Source organism: Martes martes, assembly GCF_963455335.1.
Source record: "Martes martes genome assembly, chromosome: 9".
Classification (NCBI taxonomy): domain Eukaryota; kingdom Metazoa; phylum Chordata; class Mammalia; order Carnivora; family Mustelidae; genus Martes; species Martes martes.
Window position 1 is genome coordinate 117353688 of NC_137896.1, and position 20437 is coordinate 117374124.

The following is a 20437-nucleotide window of genomic DNA, read 5'->3' on the forward strand; positions in this document are numbered from 1 at the left end:
CAAAAAGTCTTCAGGCTTCAATATTCCAATAAGAGATAACAGATGTGGGCGCCCGAGTGGCTCAGTCTAGTTGAGCATCCAGCTCTTGATTTCGGCTCAGACCATGATCTCAGGGTTTTGAGCCAAACATCGGCCTCCGCGCTCAGCAGGTAGTCTGCCTGAGGATTCTCTCTCTCCTCTTCTCCCCCTACCCCCCTCCCCGACATGCGCATGTTCACACTCTCTAAATAAATAAATAAAATCTTTAGAAAGAGAGAGAGAGAAGAGATGTGATTTATTGATAAGCAAGCCAGTCGTATATGTGTGTTTACGATTCTTGCTCCCCGTGCACGTCATGCCCCTAAGTGATTCTCCAGCCATTGCCCACTGCCCTCCTCCACCAACATGCTGTGTCCCCTTCCCCTATGGCCTCCACCAGGTCTAGTTCATTGGGGACAGCTTTCCATAGCCACTTCACTCCTTGGTGACGGGGTCTACTACATTCTTCTACAGGCTGTACTCGCACTTCAGACCATCTATCCAACGCTGCTATTTCATTTTTTTACAAATGTGTATTGAGTCTTCTCAACCGGATTTTTTTTTTAAAGATTTTATTTATTTGACAGAGAGAGAGACCACAAGTAGGCAGAGAGGCAGGCAGAGAGAGAGGAAGGGAAGCAGGCTCCCCGCTGAGCAGAGAGCCCGATATGGGGCTCAATCCCAGGACCCTGAGATCATGACCTGAGCCAAAGGCAGAGGCTTTAACCCTTTAACCCACTGAGCTACCCAGGCACCCCTCAACTGGATTTTTGACATCCTCAAGAGCAAAAGCTGTGACTGGTATACTTTTTACCCAAAACTTTTTTAGGCTACCCCTTTTTGGGAAGGCTTACTCTTTTTCACCCAAAACTAGCAGAGGAGACTTTCTGTAAATGGACATTAGTCAAGCACTGGCTTAGCCCTACCAAACTGCATCCTGGGGGGTTGCTGCAGCATTCCAGTGCATACAAATATAAAATTAATTTTAAATAGATTCTGCAGTCTTTCATAATAACTACCTTTTCAAACTCCCTGTTACAGAAAATTTGAAAAGCATGCTTTTCAATTCCTAATAAAACAGTGAACCAAAAAACAAAACAAAAAAAACACAACAGGGTCGAAGAAAAGTCCTGTGACATTCCACAAGGCACCTAATGGCTAATAAGAGTTACATGCAATCTTTTAGGTGTAGCTCTTCCAAAGATTCAAAACAACCAAGAGAGGAACTTACAGTCAGTAGAATCCTAAGGGAGAATGACAGAATGCTTTATTGAAAATGAGATAATCTAAGTCAACGACATCCATCTTCCTTCAAAGGGTAAAATTAAACTGCCATGACTGTTTCTTGGTTACCCAACTGAGGTTCCAACGGACTACTGCATTCTTATTTAAATGTTTTCGAATCACGCAGTGCCTGGGTGGCTCAAAAGGTTACTTGTCTGCCTTCAACTCAGGTCATGATCCCAGGGTCCCTGATGGGGCCCCACATCCATCAGGCAGCCTGCTTCTCCCTCTCCTTCTGCCAGCCACTCCCCCTGCTTGTGTGTGCACTCTCTCTCTCTCTCTCTTTCTCTCTCTCTCCCTGTCAAATAAATAAATAAAATCTTAAAAAAAAAAAAAAAGTTTGCAAATCATCCACATAAAAGACCTGAGTGTAATTCTTTTTAAAAATCTCCACAACATTCTTACTTTCTACAGTCTTTTAGGATCTTTCTGCTTCTCCAGTTTCTCAAAGATACCTCTGAGAGCACATCTGCCAATTTCTTGAGTACCCTGAAACAGTCTCCCCTAGAGACTCCAGAAGAAGCACAGCCTTGCCGACACCTTGATTTTAGCCCAAGGAGACCCACTGAAGACTTCTGATCTCCAGAACTGTAACAATAATAAATCTGTGTAGTTTAAAGCCACCAAGTTCATGGTAGTTTTTTAGAGAGCAGCAAGAGGAAACTCATACGTCCCAGGTTCAAAAAAATCTTGGCTCAAAACTCAAAATCAAGTTCCTTGCTTTCTGCCAGGGCCCTGTGTTTATTGCCCGGGTTCTTGGTCTAGTTTTGGATTCCATTAGCAGATTGCCCTTTAATGCATTCTTGAATCAGTCTGCCAAACTTGAATGCGTTTCATCTCTCAAGACACCTTTATACTCTGTTCCTTGACCAGTGATTAACTCATACGCCTATCTTTTCACTTCTGTAGTCTCAGCTCCCACTTCTACTAGGCCCTTCTAGGCCTGCTTTCCTGGAAACTTAACCTCTAACCTTGCCTTGTTATGGGATTCTCAGTTTCTTTACTTCCCCGGAATCCATACCCATTTGCCCTAATGCTTACAAATTACTCAATAGCAAATCAAAATAAACTGGGGTACGTATAGCAGTAGTCGGCTTTTTAGGTGAAGAATGAAGAATCGGTTCACATTAAATACAAAGTTTTCAAAACAAGATAAATTTAAACCCTCCAGCTGCCTTAAATGAACAAAAACTTCAACATCTAGATGGACTACAAGTCAAGTATTAGCTGAGCCAATGAAAATAAGGTTGACCCTTGAACAACAAAGGTTTTAACTGCACGGGTCCATTTATAAGGATTTTTTTTTCCAATAAATACAGTACAGGACTATAAATGTATTTTCTCAATAACATTTTCTTTACTTTACTGTAAGAAAACAGTATATAATCGACCTTTCATGTTAGCAGTGAGGCTTCCGGTCAGCAGTAGGCTATTAGTAGTTAAGCTCTGGAGAAGTCCAAAGTTACACATGGATTTTTGACTGCATGGTGGGGGTAGAGGGGGTGAAATGGTGCCCTCACCGCCATGTGGTCCGAGGGTCAATTGTAATTTAAAAACTTTTAGATCAGAAAATGTGCCACAAAACTGGATATATTTAAATTCAGCCTTAATATTCAAAGGGTGAATTGGGTGGGAAGGAAAATCCTAAAAACTAAAGACCAATTAGTTCTGACAGTGATTCCCATTTTCAAATGAGTCTATCAGCACTAAAGACAACACAGGTTCACCAAGAAGTCATGCCAAATTAACCTAACATCTGTTTTTTGGAGAACAAAGATGATTATTTAATAAGAAAAATGCTATGATAAGAGGACAGACTAAGTTCAACAAAATTTTCCTGACTATCCATGGGAACAGATTCAAGATGCAAAATCATCAAGAGTTTAAAGCCTTAAACTCTGCACTGTTGGTGGAAACTGAAAATGGTGTGGCCATTCTGGAAAATAGTACAGAGGCTTTTCAAAACTTAAAAATAGCATTGGCGATATGAACCAGCAATCCCACTCTTGGGGATATAATCAAAAGAATTCAAAGCAGGATCTTGCAGACGTATTATCACACCCTTACACAGTGCAGCATTGTTCACAACAGCCAAGAGGCGGAAGCAACTCATATGTCCGTCAATGGGTAAATGGATAAACAATATGTGTATATACTTCCAATGGAATACTACGCAATCTTAAAAAGGAATGAAATTTGTCACATACTACAACCTGCGTGAACCTCAAAGGCATTATGCTAAATGAAATAAGCCAGTCACAAAAGGACAAATGCTGCATGATCCCATTTATTGGAAGAATCTAAAAAACTCAAAATGACAGAAACAGAAAGTCGAAAGGTAGTTGCCAAGGGCTAGAAGGAAGGGGAATTGGTACTTCATGGGTCCAGAGTTTCAAATCTGCAAGATGGGAAAGTTCTACTGATACATTGCACAACACTGTGAAGATACTCAACACTATTGAACTGTATACTCAGAAATAATGAAAGTGGTAAATTTGATTTTACGTGTCTTTTACCACAGTAAAATAAACAAAATAATTTTTTTAAAAAACCTTGAACTGAACAAACATGATGATTTGTAACAATCAATTTTAGACATACTGATTCAAAGGCATTAATCACGTATAAGACCTTAGGAAACACGTCCGTTAAGAAAACACTGAAGAATAAAATGGGAGGAAGCATATTTAACTTAAGAGAAGGAAGACTAAGGGAAACCTGAAAGAGTTAAGACAGAGAAGGGAACCTAAAAGTTACTCTATGATTAAATTAACTAGGTTATTCATTCATTCATTTAACAATGTTTATAGAAACTGAACAGTGTGGCAGGTACTGCTCTAGGTGTTTCTGATACAACAGTGAACAGAGCAGAGATCCCTGCCTTCCTGAAATTTTACATTCCAGTGGGGAAAGACAAACAACAAACAGTAAATGAGGGAGGTAGGCTGCTTCTAAGTGGCTCCCGATGGCCCCTGGTATTCACCCTCTCATGTACGTCCCCCCGCATATGGACTGGACTTAACAAACAGAACACAGCAAATGTGATGAGACGTCACTTCCAAGATTAGGTCATAAAGACTGTGACGTCTGCCTTACTTACACACTCCTGCTTGCTTGCTCTGGGGAAGCCAGCCGCCATCTTGCGAGCTGCCCCGTGGAGGGGGTCTGTGAAGAGGCAAGGAGCTGAGGGCAGTCCCAGCCAACAGCCAGCGCTGAACTAAGACCCTCAATCCAAAGGCCCACAGGGAACTAAATAACCAACAACCACAAGAATAAACTTAGAATGGACCCGCCTCCAGCTGAGCCTCGAGGTGATGCAGTCCTGGCCAATACCATCAGTTCAGCTTATCAGGGACCCAGAAACAGAGGGTCTATACAGATTCCTGACAAACAAAAACTATGATAATAAATGTTGTTTGAAGCCACTGAATTCTGGAATGGTTAATTTATGCAGCACTATATATTAATACAACAGGCTAATTATATGTATGTTAAAAAGAGATGCAAAAAAAAGGTAGAGCAGAGTAAAGGTGGAGGTGTGGGAGACACAATTTTAAAAAGGGGTGTTAAGCAGGGCACCTGGGTGGCTCGGTCGGTTAAGCATCTGCCTTTGGCTCAGGTCATGATCTCAGGATCCTGGGATCGAGCCCCACAACAGGCTCCCCGCTCAGCGGGGAATCTGCTTCTCCCTCTTCCTCTGCCCTTCTCACCCCCACACCCCACTGCTTATGTTCTCTCTCTCAAATAAATAAATAAAATATTTTTGAAAAGTGTGGGGGGGTTGTGACAAAGACTTGCATATGAATGTTTGTAGAAGCATTATTCATGAGCGTCAAAAAGCAGAAACAACCCCAATGTCCATCGTTAGGTAAATGGATAAACAAAACGTGGTATGACACACGCTACATCACGGGAGAAGCTGACACATACTCTGCCAAGTGACAGAAGCCAGCCACAGAAGACCACATATTAAATGACACCACTGTATGAAAAGAATCTACACAGAGAGAAAGTAGTTTAGTAGTTCCTAACTACTTTCTCTTGGGTTGGAGTAAGAAGAGAATTAACCATAAACGAGCATGAGCGATCTCATCGGGGTGATGGAATCATTCTCAAAATGGATTGTGGTGGTGGTGGCTCAAGTTGGCAAATGTGTTAAAAAAAAATCACTGAATTGGACCCTTAAAACCCGGGAATTTATAGTATGCAAATTGTACCTCAAAGAACCTATTTAAGAGAATTGGGGGTGTTGGGACGCCTAGGTGACTCTTGATCTCAACTCAGATCTTGATCTCGGGTCATGAGTTCCAGCCCCACCCTGGGAGCTCAGCATGGAGTCTACTTTAAAAAAAGGAGGGGGGAGGTATTAACACAGGCAACACAGAATATAACATATGAGTGAAAACTAAAAAGAAAGGGTACGAGCCATGAGAATATTTAGGGGAAAGATGCCTGACAAGGGAAAGCTACACAGGGACCCTAGGGCAGGAGCACCCTGCATCTGCAGCCCAGCACGCGTCCTAGTACGCCGGAGTTGGAAACTTCTAGGAGAGGTAAGAGACGAAGTAGAGAAGCCATGATGGGTGGAGGGCGCTGGCAGAAGGAAGCAAGTAGGGCCTATCTACGCCACTGGGGGGACTTTGGCTTCATCACATGAGAAAAAGAGAGTTATATGTAAGTTCTGGGCTTACATAGGAGAGCTATGACCCGACTCGTGTCTTTAAAAGATCCTATAAAGTCGAGAAATTCCCAAAAGAGATTATAAAAGGCTCCATATAAGCTAGCTACCTTCAGAGTTACTGACCTCTCTTATCTGACTGGGAGAGACGTTCGACACCCAAAAGGAAGGGGCACTCGGCAGTGTCTCAGATATGTGGCCTGTGTGACCTGCGTCAGCACCTCCAAGGGACCTGGTTATACAGGCAGCCCCTGAGGCTTCACCTCTGACTCGTGAACATCTGGGGCAGAGGACAGAAGACTCCAGATTTTACAAACTTCTCCAGGTGGTCGTTTTGAGGAACATAATGAACCAGGTGAACACTCAAGTCCCTTCAAGCTCTAAATTATGAGCATGTACGCAGGCAACCCAAACCATATTTATCTAAGGAAATGGTAAATGAACATCTGAATTATTTTATTACAGATGAAGTGCCTTTTTTTCCCATCCTAAAAAAAAAAAAAAAAAAAAAAACCTTACCCAGTTGTTTTTCTTCCCAGCATAAATTTCCATGTTCTCTCCATACTGTGGCTCTTCCAGTAACGTCTGGTACTCAAACATGAGGCGGGAGCTCTCCCGGAGGCGGCTGCATTGGAATTGGTGGTATTGCTGCACGAGTTCCTTTACCACAAGCAACAGACATTCAGGATTTGAAGGATTCCAGGAGGCGAGGTTCTGTGGAAGCCATAAATAAAACACCAGTTAAAAAGGAATTTTCATACAAATCCAGTATCACATCAGCACAGCAACACAGAGGAAAAGAGTTACAAAAATCTAAGAGGAACAGATTACTCTTAATTAGCAATAAACTCAGAATTGAAGTTAGAAGGGTCTTTTGAGCTTGGTGACTTCTCCTGCCTTCTACAAATCCTGGCAGAAAAATCAAGGTGGAATTCCATCATGAGGACACAGAAACAGTAAAGTGTAGAGCAGTGTAGTAATAAGACAAGAAACCTAGATATCCTGGAAGACCATCATTTTAGCCCTAGAAGACTTAATTTCCTTCTTTTACAATTTTAATTTTTTTCAATCTGCACATACATCCAGCATTATATGCTAACATCATTCAACCCAGGTCCCCAGACCACCTGCATCTGTAGTATCAGATATAAATACACACTCTATAAACACTGCAGCCCCACAGAAAGAAAAGCATACCGGTGATGGTTTGGCCTGGAAATGATAAGAATGGAGTAGAGAAGAGGGAAACTAAATCAGGAAATTCGAGGTTCAGAGAGAGGAAGGAAATGGCCATGACAGCTTACAAGCAAGAAAGGAGCTGGGAATGGGGGAAGATCTGGTCAATAGTCATTAAGAAGCTCACGTTCATTCATTCAACAATAGCTATCAAATGCGTATTATTAAGCAACAGCCACTGTTCTAGGCAGTAAAGAAAACAAGGCAAGCCCTTGCTCTCCAGGAGCTTACATTTTAGTGGGCCAAGATAACTAACAAAAATGAAACAGATCAGTGGATGGTAGTAAATGCTGCTGAGGACCATACACCATGCATCCCAGAAGCCTAGGAAGGGGAGTGGTTCAAGGAGAAAGAGGCGATCAGCTGTGCGAAATGGTGTTAACAAGGTGAGGTAAGGAAGCCTGAGAGCTGACCCTGGGCCCAGGGACACACCCATCAACAGCATCTTCAACAGGTGCTCTTTGGTAACGTAAAACATGACTGTCAGGTGTTTAAAAAAGGATGGGTAGAAAGTGCACATAGCTAGGGCAGACAATTCAAACTGGGAACTAGTGGGGGAGTGTGGGGTCAAGGGAAAGTTTTGTTCAGATGTTTGTCATCTGCTGGGATGTCCATGTAGAGAAGAGGGGGTGGGGGGATAAGGTGGAGATGGGAAGCAGAACAGCAGGAGGAAAGAAACCATATAGGTAGATAGGGATGGGATCTCCAAGAGGACTGGCCTTAGAAAGGAGCACAGAAAGCCCATCCACAGGAATGGGAGGAAAAATCAAGTGAATGAGTATAAGTGCAGGCAGGTTGTTTCATGTGGTGACAGGACGTGTGGCAGTTCTCCCCAGAGAGCTTCTATTTTCTCCTTGAAACAGAAAGGAAGGTCATCAAATGGGAGTCAGGAAGAAGGAAAGGATATTGGAAGTTGGAGAAGAAAGTATGAAACAGTCATTTAGAAGAGTCATTTAGTAGAATAAATGGACTGGAGAAATGTAGGAGGAATTCCAGATAGCACTAAAAGCCCCAGTGAGGTTAGAGGGATGGTTTTTAAGTGGGGCCAATTAGCATAAATTACCCTGCCTGGGTGCAAACGTGAAGTGAGAGGAATTTGGATTTAACAAAGCTTGGGACTTTGCCAGAAGAGCACAACAGAAAGAAAGAGAGGCAAAGATCTTAGAGGGTTTGCAAAAGAATGATTATAATTATGGACCATGGACGTCAAGCCAGGAAAAAGCCAAGCAAGTTTGTAAGGGAGGTGAGAATTCGTGAAAGGGTGGCAGGGTGAGTGGTCCCGCGTTTGGTGGGTCATTAGGTATTACTACATGAGGAAAGGCTTACTGATAGGGAAAATATATAACCTTGAACTAGGGCTGCTGCAAATTCAAGGACAGTGAATAGAGTAAGAATGACAAAAGTAATAAAGGCCTGACAGGCTGATGCTCATTACGGTGAGGTCTGCTCCTCCAATGAGGTCAACACAGCAGTTAATCCTACGGCCAGTGCTATTGGCTTAATAAAAAGACTAATGGATTTGATAACTCTTAAGAGATAACATACTACAGATAACTACTAGAAAGAATGAACTGGAAAGATGGGAGGTGTGGCCAGAGAACAGGATGGTTACAACCAAGGGACTGTAACTGGGACTGACCAGGTGTAGAGTGCCACCAAAAGTGTGCCTGGCTTGGAAGAATCATTTATATGCATTCAAATCATATACACAGAAAATTTTAAGGAAAAGGGAATGACAATTTCCTTGGTAACAGCACCGAAGAGCAAGGATAACAGCCACCACACCCCCAGACACAATAGTCTAAAGGACGGGAGAGAGAAATCAGCTCCAATACTGGAGAACATGGAGGGAAAGGCAGACCCTCCAGGCACAGAGACAGACTCCAGAGCAGTGGTTATCAGTCTTTGCTATGGAATCACCTAGAGAGCCTTCCAAATACTAAGGCTTGGGCCCTAACCCCCCCACCTTCTGATTTTCGTTCAAATGGGTTAAACTGAGGTCCCTCTTTGAGGTCTTGGGTGTTGGGGTGTTTGTTTTCAATTAAAGCCCCTTCGGTGATTCGAATGTGCAGCAAAGAACCACTGACTTGGAGGAGAAAGGATTATGGAAAAGGTTGTGGATACAGGACATCTGTGGATATAGGACTCTGTTGATAACAGCTGACTGTGTTAATACCCCAAAACATCCAATCTCTTGAAAGCTAGAAATTTAGCAACAACAAAAGAGAACACATGTTACGCTACCAATGTTCAAGAGCTAATAATTATATAGCTTGCCAAATGCTATATAAATTCTAAGAACTTTTCATATATTCAAGTTAGGCCGTATCACAACCGTATAAAGTATATTACTACACCACCTTATAGACAAGGCAAAAGTGGTTCAGTATCTCATGCAGAGCTATTGAACAATCAAGCTGAGTTTCAAACTTAAGCAATTTGGCTCCAAGTCCCTGCTTAAGCACTACACCAAAGGTTCTTACACATTTTGGTCTTGGAAACCTCTCACACTCTTTAAAAAAGAAGTATTGAGAACACGGAAGATCTTCTGTGTAGACAAATTATAGGGATTAAATTTACTATATTAAAAATGAAAACCGAGAAATTTTAAAAATATTTATTCATTTTTTTAAATAACAAACCTACTACATGTTAACATAAAAACATTTTTAATGGACTCACTAGGATTTCCAAAAGAAATAGGGCATGGCATTGTTTTACATTCTTGCAAATCTCTTTAATGTCTGGTTTAATAAAAGAGCTGAGCTCTTATATCTGCTTTTACGTTCAATGTTGCAATATGCTGTTTTGGCTGAAGGATATGAAAAAAAATCCAGCCTCACTCAAATATGTACTTTAAAAAGAGAGAAGTATTTTAATAGCCTTGTCAAATAATTCTAGATATATTCTTCTTGGATACTATACCAAAACTCAACAAGTGGAAGTTTCTTTTTTTTTTTTTTAAGATTTTATTTATTTATTCAACAGACAGAGCTCACAAGTAGGCAGAGAGGCAGGCATAGAAAAAGAGGAGGAAGCAGACTCCCCACCGAGCAGAGAGCCCGATGCAGGGCCCAATCCTAGGACCCTGAGACCACGACCCGAGTCAAAGGCAGAGGCCCAACACACTGAGCCACCCAGGCACCCCAACAAGTGGAAGTTTCTTAAAGGCTAGCTGCAATGTGGAATCCGAAACTATATTAATAAACATTTCATACTCTTACGTTAAATTCCATTCACCTATCCTGCACTTTAAATGTATCTTCTACTTACTATATGATTTTGTACCATCATGCATTTGGTCATTCAGAAAATACCGATTCACGGAGTTATGCAGATCTTCCAAACATTGACACATTTCATTTATATAATCACAAATTCATTTACATAATCACATTCATTAATATCATAACTAATTTCACCAGAAAAGTCTTCTATCAAAAGAAAACAAACAAAAGGTTAAAAAAAAAAAAAAGTGCATCCTTTCAAAGGACAGCAATTACTCTGATCTACCAAGTGGGTTGATCTCCAGGCACCAAATGACAATGGGAAATCACGAAATGCTCTCTTAGGTACAAGATAGACAGGTTTTAAGAGATGTTCAAATAAAGATTTGATGAACAGAGGAAAAAGTTAGCTCTTGAACATCTTACAGTGAAAGAAAGACAGTCAGTCCTACCTATGAATTTGTTTGGTAAGAAGAGTGCAAAAGTCCTCACTGGCCAATCTCTTGACCTCAAGATTCTGAAAATTCCTTTTGAGCTACTCGAGACCACAAAGTTATCAATAGGATATAACAACACAGGGTGCCTCGGTGGCTCAGTCTGTTGATCGTCTGCCTTCAGCTCAGGTCATGATCCCAGGGTCCTGGGACTGAGCCCCATGTCGGGCTCCCTGCTCAGGGGGAGTCTGCTTCTCCCTCTTCCTCTGTGCCTCCCCCTGCTCGTTCTCTCCTGATTTCTCTCTTTCTCTCAAATAAATAAAGTCTTTAAAAAAAAAAAGATGCAATAACACAGTAGAGAACTCAAAATGATTATGTAACTTGCTATGCATTTCCTTCAGAGATCATCATTAAACATTAACAGGAAAAATATACAACTTCCATTTCTTGGTCAGTGGTCAAGTCCCTGTTCTAGGACAAAAAAAAAAAAAAAGTTTAGTTGCCTCAACTTGTACTTTTTTAATTCTATCATTTCTCTTTACCTGTTTGGCAAGTTAACCTATATCACACACACACACACACACACACACACACACACACACACGATGCATATAAGCTGGCAAACATCTCTTACCAATGTGAATTCATTTCAAGTAATTCAGCCTAATTGTTAAATGCATAAAGATATGCTAACAAGTCCCTTCCCATTAAAATACAATCTCCCAGTACATGGAATTACATTTGACCTCTACCATTCAGTGTACGTACACTTCACTGGGAAATGACTTAGCCAAAAAGCATCCCCATCAGGGGATGTACAGACAGACTCAACAAAATAAAAATCTCCCCACTATTGCTACATGACCACTTTCACTTACGTAATTTGCGGTTTGAGACACTTTGTTTAGAAGGGGAGAACAGAGAAGATATTACAAGATTGTGATCATGTCCTAAGACAAGGACATATTTTTTAAATGGTCTAATGAGGCAGATGTTGGAGCTTTCCACTGTCTTGGGTAGAGACAGAGAAAATGTCCAAAGTTTCTTCAGGGAAGTGTGCAAGCCACAACAAAGTGGGGGCTGGGGGGGGGCAGGAATAGCTCAAGGTATAAATTAAGAGGCCTCTTGAGAAAAAAGAGAAAAAGAAGCATTTCCCTCTGTATTACTATACATATATACACACAATATATATACACACATATATTATTCTATATATATTAAGTCCTATTCTACTTATTTTTTTGGACATGCATGAAAGAAGAAATCTGAAAGAAGATGGCCCCAAAGAGTAAGCACAGGACACATATTACCAAAGAAAAGAGAATAGAAAAGAGATTTCATGGGGCACCTGGGTGGTTCAGTCAGTTAAGCGCCTGCCCTTCAGCTCAAGTCATGATCCCAGGGACCTGGGATCGAGTCCCACATCCGGCTCCCTGCTCAGCTGGGGGCCTGCTTCTCCCTCTGCCTGCCGCTCCCCTGCTTGTGCTCTCCCTCCCTCTCTCTCTCTCTCTCTCTCTCTCTCTGACAAGTAAATAAATAAAATCTTAAAAAAGAGAGAGAGATTTCAAAAACGAGGAATGAAACACATATTAGAAGAAAGTGATAAAACCCAATAAAAGTAAATAAACAAAAGCAAAAGAATTAACTACTAGCGTGAAACTTGCCTCACTCTCACTGAACACTGATGAAACAGTTCAAGGAGGTGTCATCTCAGCTCATTTTAAAGACTGGGTAACTAGAGCCGTTGAAGAGTTCTTCTGATATTCATGGGTGGGGAAGTGACAGTAGAGAATATAAACCTGCCGACCCTCTCTTCAGTTCACTGAAATACCAGTTTCTAACCAAACAACTGGCACCTGCCTTGCCACTGCCACGACGTACCTCACACCTGGCATTAATTCGGGGTTCCCCATGGTGTCTCGCCTGCCCGAGGCTGCCTGATTTGAGGGAAGCTCCTGTGTCTGGGACCCTCAACCGTCCCACATTACTCTCTCGTCAACGCAGTCCGCCACACACGCTACTCCCCAATCAATCAAGCCACAACCTCGAACATGTCCAACCAATTCTCAGTTCCTTGTCAGCTTCCTTAGGTCAGAAACATAGTGAGGGATGCTATTTCCCGAGGCCCAGCTCACCCGAGTTCATATCTCACTTACGGAAAACCTGGCTTCTGAGCACCACACACACTGACACCAATCCAGGAAAGAAGTTGGGCAACAATGTACTGAGTTCCTATCTTTGGGGAGACAAAGGAGGAATATAAGCAAATTAGCAAATGAGCCCTGGGACCCATCGCTGTCTAATAAAGGAGAGAAAAGAAATCTAAGGGGAAAAAATTTTCTCTAACAGAAACAAATCTTGTAACAAAAACTTTCCGGGGCGCCTGGGTGGCTCAGTGGGTTAAAGCCTCTGCCTTCGGCTCAGGTCATGATCCCAGGGTCCTGGGATCGAGCCCCACATCGGGCTTTCTGCTCAGCAGGGAGTCTGCTTCCTCCTCTCTCTGCCTGCCTCTCTGCCTCCTGTGATCTCTGTCTGTCAAATAAATAAATAGAATCTTAAAAAAAAAAAAAACTTTCCATTGATAAAAGGAATTATTTGACACTTCATACCACAAAATTTTGTGCTGTCTGGCATTCGGATAAAACAGAAATTGAAATGGATTAACAGTATGTGAAAAGCATGCAACCTTACCAATAATCAAAGAAATGTTAATTTCTCTGGTTTCTTCTTTTTCATAAACTAACTTTTCATTGAAGAAATAATATACATGGTAAAAGAAACAGCATCTCCAATAGCATAAAAGATTATCAAGAACAAAAGTAAGTCACCCTCACAACTTATTTTAGATCCCCCCACCCCCACTCCCCAAGTAGACTACTCTTATCCCCCAGAAAGATCCACGCTGGGACTGTGTAGGGTGGCAACATCTGACCCTTCTTGGGTATTCTAGATCACCTCTAGCTTTGCTCACTCTGCACCTTCTCCCCACTCTTTGAAGCTACATACCCTGGCTCCCATGGTTCGACTAGCCTCCCTTGAATCAGGTGTTAATCTGAACTCAGTAGCCTGACTTTTACTCCAAGATGGGGCCTTGGCCCCACAAATCGTCTCTTGCTCTCATGGGACTCACCATTTGGCCAGCTCCTCACTTCTCAAGCAAACAGCTAATGCTGGGAAGGAAGGATGCAGTTTAATGGACACGTTTACACATGAGAGTGAAAACTGATACAAGCAGTTTATATTTTTCAAGAAGCATAAAAATGTTCACTTTCAAAACCCCTTAGAAGTCCTATTTCTCAGAATCTATCTAAGAAAAAAGCAAAAATAAGGGGGGAAAGCACTATAGGCAGAAAAATGTAATTTAAAATATCACGAAACTGCAAATAACCTAAATGCCTAATAAAAAGAAATTGGTGAAAAACTGTTATGGTCACTCAAGGAATACTATGTAGCCAGTATGTTTACAAATATTGGGAGACAGTATAGAAAATACTATTAAATACTGACAAAATATTAAATGAAGACAGATATAAAACTGCATATACATTATGATCTTAACTTTGATTATTCCCATTCCTTCCTAACCTCCTATACCAAAAAACATCTATGCATAAAAAAAATTACTAAAAGAAATGTTCACAACTGATGTCTATGGTTTGGGAGCTGTTTACCAGTGTTCTCTTTTCCTTCTTCCTAATGTTCTAGATTTTCTGCATTTTCTAAGTGCATTGTTATCCAGACGTATGTATGTATATATGTGCACATACGTAACACATGCACATACTTTCATAAGGGAAAACTATAAATTTTTAAAATAGAATAGCATACTTCAAGTATTTCATCCCGAACTGTGTTTCCATCTCAAAGTTTAAGAAATTCCACTTGCCACTTACATGTTTTATAAAGTCAGGCTTCACTGGTCTCTTTTTATCACTCAAAGTTACCCAGCTCCATAGCCTTCTGGAACAAATCTTGCATCACTTAACCCTAAATAAATATGCTTTAAGCAACTTTGAACTGTTTCTTGAATTCTAAACCTCACAGAACGTTTCCAGAAAGCTACTGCAATATGCCATCATGCCATGGGAACAGTTGTAGGAATCTGTTACGCTTCTCCCAACCAAAACTCTTTTGTGTTACATTTCTCTGGAAGGAAGTCTTAGGAAATGACTGGTGACATTTCCCACTTCTAACAGAATTGTAGCTGGACAGCGTGAATTTTTTAAATGTCACTTCATCTAGGGAATACAAAAGATAAAAATGAATCTGCTAACTGAACTATTTGTAAGAGGACCAGGCATTATCAAAACTGAATATCCACACTGTCCATTAGAACTCGTCTAACGCGTCGCCTAAAATAATTTAAATGAAATTACTTTAAACTTTCTTTATACTTTCTTAAATTAGAGCAACTTCTTACAGTAGAGTTAACATAACATGAAACGTAAGGGCAGGGAAGCTGAATTAAGAGAAGCTAAGTGGGACTCCTCAGAGCAAGTCTACTCCCACTTCCATATAACTACCCTCCGCATGTTCACAGTCATGCCGCTAGCAGAAAAGACAAGCCAGCACTCCCAATCACATTCTTTACAGTGAACTTGTAGTTAATGCTTTGGGACTTTATTTTTGAGAAAACTCAAGTGTTAAGAACAAAATGGAGTGTGTGGAAGGGGAGAGTATACCACACTTGTGTTCTGTTCCACTAAAATGTGTAGGGTACTCACAGAAATAAATACTGGTAAGGCAAAAAATTAAATAGGGTCATTTTGTAATCCTCAGTGGCTTTATTTTCAAATACTCTTAACAATTATCTTTATCCTTCTAGGCAGGGCCCTAGTGAGTCTGAGGTCTGAGATTACTGCCATGATGTTTGAAGTTGTTGTTAATTACAGTCTTTGAAAACTCAGTGGGAAAACTTCTGGAAAGCACAAAAGCTAACTGGAAAGATGCAAATCTCTGGCACTGAAATGAATAGGTAAGGAGACAACCAGTGTAAGGCCATTTCTGGAATCATTAGGGGCTAATAAAGGTATTCCTAGAAGTAGTTAGATCAAGTCTTCACACCGACTTGGGAACTGTGTCTGACAAGTAAACTGAATGTACTCTGGTGAAACGTGGTGATTTGCTGCCTGTGTTCGGTGGCTACTGGGAGAGCCAGGGGTAATCTGAGCAGAGGCCCTCCAGACCTCTTAAATACTACTCTCACCAGAACACCTCTGCCATTCTGTTTATTTGGCTTGGTTTGGTTTGGCTTTGGCTTTGTTTTACTGAAGTTTTACCTAAGATGTCATCAGAAAAAAAAAATTCTACTGGAAAAATGGATCTCATCTAGTACACTGTGAACACTTCAGTGAAACCTTATGCTCTTCCATTCTGTTTGCCACCATCTTCGTTTTGGTACCAGAAGCCCTAATAAGAGGAATCCAAACTCATAAAATGACCTGGAGGACAAGAAGATGTGTTGAAGAAATGCATTTTCTCTGGTTTAAGACATGAGCCCCAAGTCACCAATTAGTCCACAAATACACAGCTCATGCTTAGAGTGAAAGGGATTTGTCACCTTAAATCATACATATCTTAACCATAAGCAAAATGGAATTGGCATCTTCTCAAAAAATCTAATCTATTTGGGCCAACCATGGACGCTTCCGGCGCTGATTTCTCCCCCAGCTTATTCTTAGAGCTCTCCAAGGTTCTGACCTGCCTCCCAACGAAAAACCAACTTCCCTGATTTTTGTTGTTGTTATTTATTAACTTTTTGTGACCTAGAATCTTTCTAAAAGAATTTTGTATTGCCTTGAAGGATAAAATACAGTAGTCCATTCTGTGGCTTACAATCAATAAAATCTCCCCTATTAATGGTAAAATGATCCTGATTGTATGTCAGCATAGAACATGACAATTACCTACCCTTGAGAAGGACAGAGATAATGTCCTAAGCAAAATTCACAATTAACCTTAGTGCCTGAAAGATCACTTTCCCACGTGATTTTCCCAGTGATAGAATCGACAGGCTTGTAATAGAAAAAAAACACAAAACAAGGAATCTTAAATCTGAACTTTTTGAAATGCCATTCAATAGGCAGCCTTACCTACAGTTGCTAAGTAAGGAAAACTTCCAATTAACAGAGATTTAAAACACAAACAAACAGCAACAACAACAACAAAAGAGGAGATCTGGGGAATTTTCAAATATCTACAGAGGGATGACCCACCACTGGCGCATTACATGAGAATTTTTCTATCATCCCAATTTTGTGCTAGGGTGTCAGAAACACTGGAACTGGTTTACTTTACTTATTTAGTTTCTTCCACAGGTAAACATGCTTTTCATCTGGAATATACAAAAGTATCTACAACTATACCCTTGGTTCCATTTAGAAATTTTTAAAAATTGCAATATCCCCAGGCATCTGGGCGGCTCAGTCGTTAAGCATCTGCCTTCAGCTCAGGTCATGATCCCAGGGTCCTGGGATCAAGCCCCACATCGGGCTCCCTGCTCGGCAGGAAGTCTGCTTCTCCCTCTCCCACTCCCCCTCCTCTCTCACTGTCTCTCTCTCTCTGTCAAATAAATAAATTAAATCTTTAAAAAAAGAACTGCAGTATCCCTTCTTGCCCATCAGAAGTTACGGTAACATCACCTTTCAGTTCTCCTTAAAAAGTGACCAGCATGCAGCCCCGTGTCATGTTGAACTGCCACTTCACATAAGGTCCCGAAGGTCACCCAGTGCATTTCTGTTTCTTTCTTTGGAAGTGGAGACAGATAGATGATAAGACACAAAGGCTGGAGAGAGTAGGGAGGGAAGGAATCTCAAGCCACACCCCACTGTTGAGCTTTTCTTGTTTATTAAAATGGAGAAGGCAGAGCAGATTCCTTTCTATTTGGAAACCCCCTCAGATGCAATGGGTTGAAAACAAGGGAAAGAGTACCCTCCACAGAACCTTTACTAGCCTTTCTTCTCTCAATGGTAGAACCACTTCAAGAATAGGAATGGGAGCTTTTCTTTGACATGAATAAAAGGACTAAGACTGGGAACACAAACATCACTGAACAAAAGTAGTTTGGAGGATGGAGACTTGAATAATAACTAAATCGACTCCAGTTCCTCTATAAGATGTTATCTATATCCTCACAGCTTTAAGGTGCTATCTTTTGAATATAAAATCAAATCTATTTGGAGCCAAAATGTTCAAGTTTTATACCTCCTGTTCATCAAAAAAGTATGAATAATAATATGAAGTCAATTTTGCATAAAATGCCTGTGTAGACTAAAATTTGATTAATAAGCCCAAAGCATTAAAAAAATCCTTTTGTGTGGCCAACAAAGTGTTTTAAAGAACATAAATTTAAATTCCTTTATGCTGAGCACACATCCAGCTCACCAAGATCCCATCAATTACAAAAAAAAAAAAAAAATCCTTTGAGGCCCAAATTAGTTGTACCACTGAAATGAATGTTGCCATTTATCAGAGTCACTAATGCCACACACCTTCTCAATCTTTGCTACTCAGATTCTAAGAATAAAAGGCAACACCGCAATAGCAGAAAGAAAATTGGCAGATATGATTTCTAACTTAATTCAAATTGTTTTTCCTGGGGATGTATTGAAATCGTCCAGGTTGCTCGAATATCATCCAGGGATGTGATTTTGAAGGAGACAGCTTGCTACTGGTTTTCCTGGCTGTACTACAAGAAACAACAGTGTGAGCTTATTTTAAGTTAATGTGTGCTTCTGTGTTTCTTTACAAGAAATTAACTGCAATCATTTAGTTAAAGCAAACACTTTGTTAAGGTTTCGTTTCTCAGTAGAAAATGTCTTCAGGAGTCTTTTAAACTTAGAGAGTTACAAATCCCAACTTCGACCCATAGATTTTGAGCTTGGAGCAAATTATTTACATCACAGTAAATGATCGTTCAAGCTTAGTGACCCTTTGTGGCACTGAGTGGTTTTTAGCCATAGGTGAGTCACAACATCATAGGAGTCCTACCCATTCTCCTGAATCAACACGGTAATTCTTTGCCTGCCTCAGCCAGGACCAGACCTCAGGGTAAATTCTCATTTCTTTCCAACTATGTAATCACAAAGAGACCCATAGGAATGGGCAGTATGGAACAAGACAGAACAAAGAGCTTCAACCAAGTTATTTTTAACTAGAGAAACACCTGCAGGCTCTGGCACCTGGTTTCTGACCCCTGCCCTTGAGGATTTCCCTAGCTAGACTTGGCCTCTGGGCGACAATGATTTTTATTATACCACTGCTTCTCCCGACCTTAGCTGAGCTCTTTTGGACTGAATTCCAGACTTGTGGACTTGCCAGATCCCCCTTCTCTTAGTCAAAACCCCAGTCTTGAGCCTTCCAGGCCAGTGGTCTTAAAGTCACCAGTGCCTTAGTAACAGTTTGTGTGTAAATGATGAGGGAGATGTCAGCTAAGAAGGAGGCTACCCCAAGCTGTTTCCGTTAGTCCAGTTACAAGCAGCTGAAAGAGAGAAAAAAAGAGCAATGCAAAGTAACACCAACTAAATGAAAAGATACCCACAAAATATAATATATGGGGTAGCAGAAGCTTTCAGTGTCTTTACCCCTCCCCCTAAAAACTCTACCTCCTAGTCCCAGGTCCATATAACGTCATTGTTCTAAATCCCGATTTAGTAGACATCCATTGTTTGATGTCCAACATCCATTACCCTCCTTCTGGTAACAAAGATTTCCTTTGGGAAACCACTCCTCCCCATTCTCAGGTGTGAGTTTTGAGTAAGAACTTCCACTCCAAGCCCCACGGGTCCTGATTGCCTAACCCTATCAACATTTCCTGTGTACCTAGCATCTAGCCAGTGAGATAAATGAAGACATCAGTTGAGATTTCTGTGAAATAAAAACATTCTTTCTTTCTGTGGTAGGAGAATATAAAGTCTGAACTAGAGTAACAACTCTGTGAAGACAAGAGAAGGGACCGAGCTGCTGGGTGGATATAAAGACTAAGAACAAAATCAACACAGTGAAAGGCAGAGCAGAAAAAGAAAGAAACTAGGCTCTTAAATTACATTATTTTAGCCACTGGGCCAAGCCTCATCTGAAGCCCACCTCTGATCTTTTCTGTAAGCGGGTGAATTCCCTTTTAAGCCAGTTTCAATCAGCTTTTCTGTGAAACGGGAAGAAGAGGAGGAAGAGGGAGAGGAGTAGAGGAAGAAGGAGGAAGCAGAGTAAGAGTGCTGATACACAGTAACACCATATCTCCATTTCACCTCCTCCAGGAGAAAGGACAGAGGGAGAGGTGCATGAACCCTGACTGGGCCACACAACAATTCAAGAGACCTATATAATCCATAGTATAGATTCAGTTTGGGTTCTGATGTTTTCTGCAAGGAAAAAAGTTAAGTAGTTCCTTACATTATCTTGCAGAAAAATCTACATAGAGGATTAATCGATTTCCACTAGCCCAGTAATGACTACAGTCATTTCTCTTAAGGGAAAAATAAATAAAAAGGAAGAAAGAAGGAAAAGACAGAAGACTCTACCCTTGTATCCTTTGTATATTACAATTCATTCAATGAACTTAA

The 20437-nt window shown here is 40.9% G+C and overlaps 1 protein-coding gene across 2 annotated transcripts in view; it reads right to left on the reverse strand.

Annotated features, from left to right (window-relative positions):
• Nucleotides 1–20437, reverse strand: part of BABAM2 (BRISC and BRCA1 A complex member 2) — a 401322-nt gene that overhangs the window by 270785 nt on the left and 110100 nt on the right. For both annotated transcript variants that reach the window (XM_080812666.1, XM_080812665.1), the window contains exon 5: nucleotides 6500–6694. In XM_080812666.1, coding sequence (XP_080668792.1) covers nucleotides 6500–6694 — 195 coding nt within the window. The remainder of the gene's footprint in view (nucleotides 1–6499; nucleotides 6695–20437) is intronic.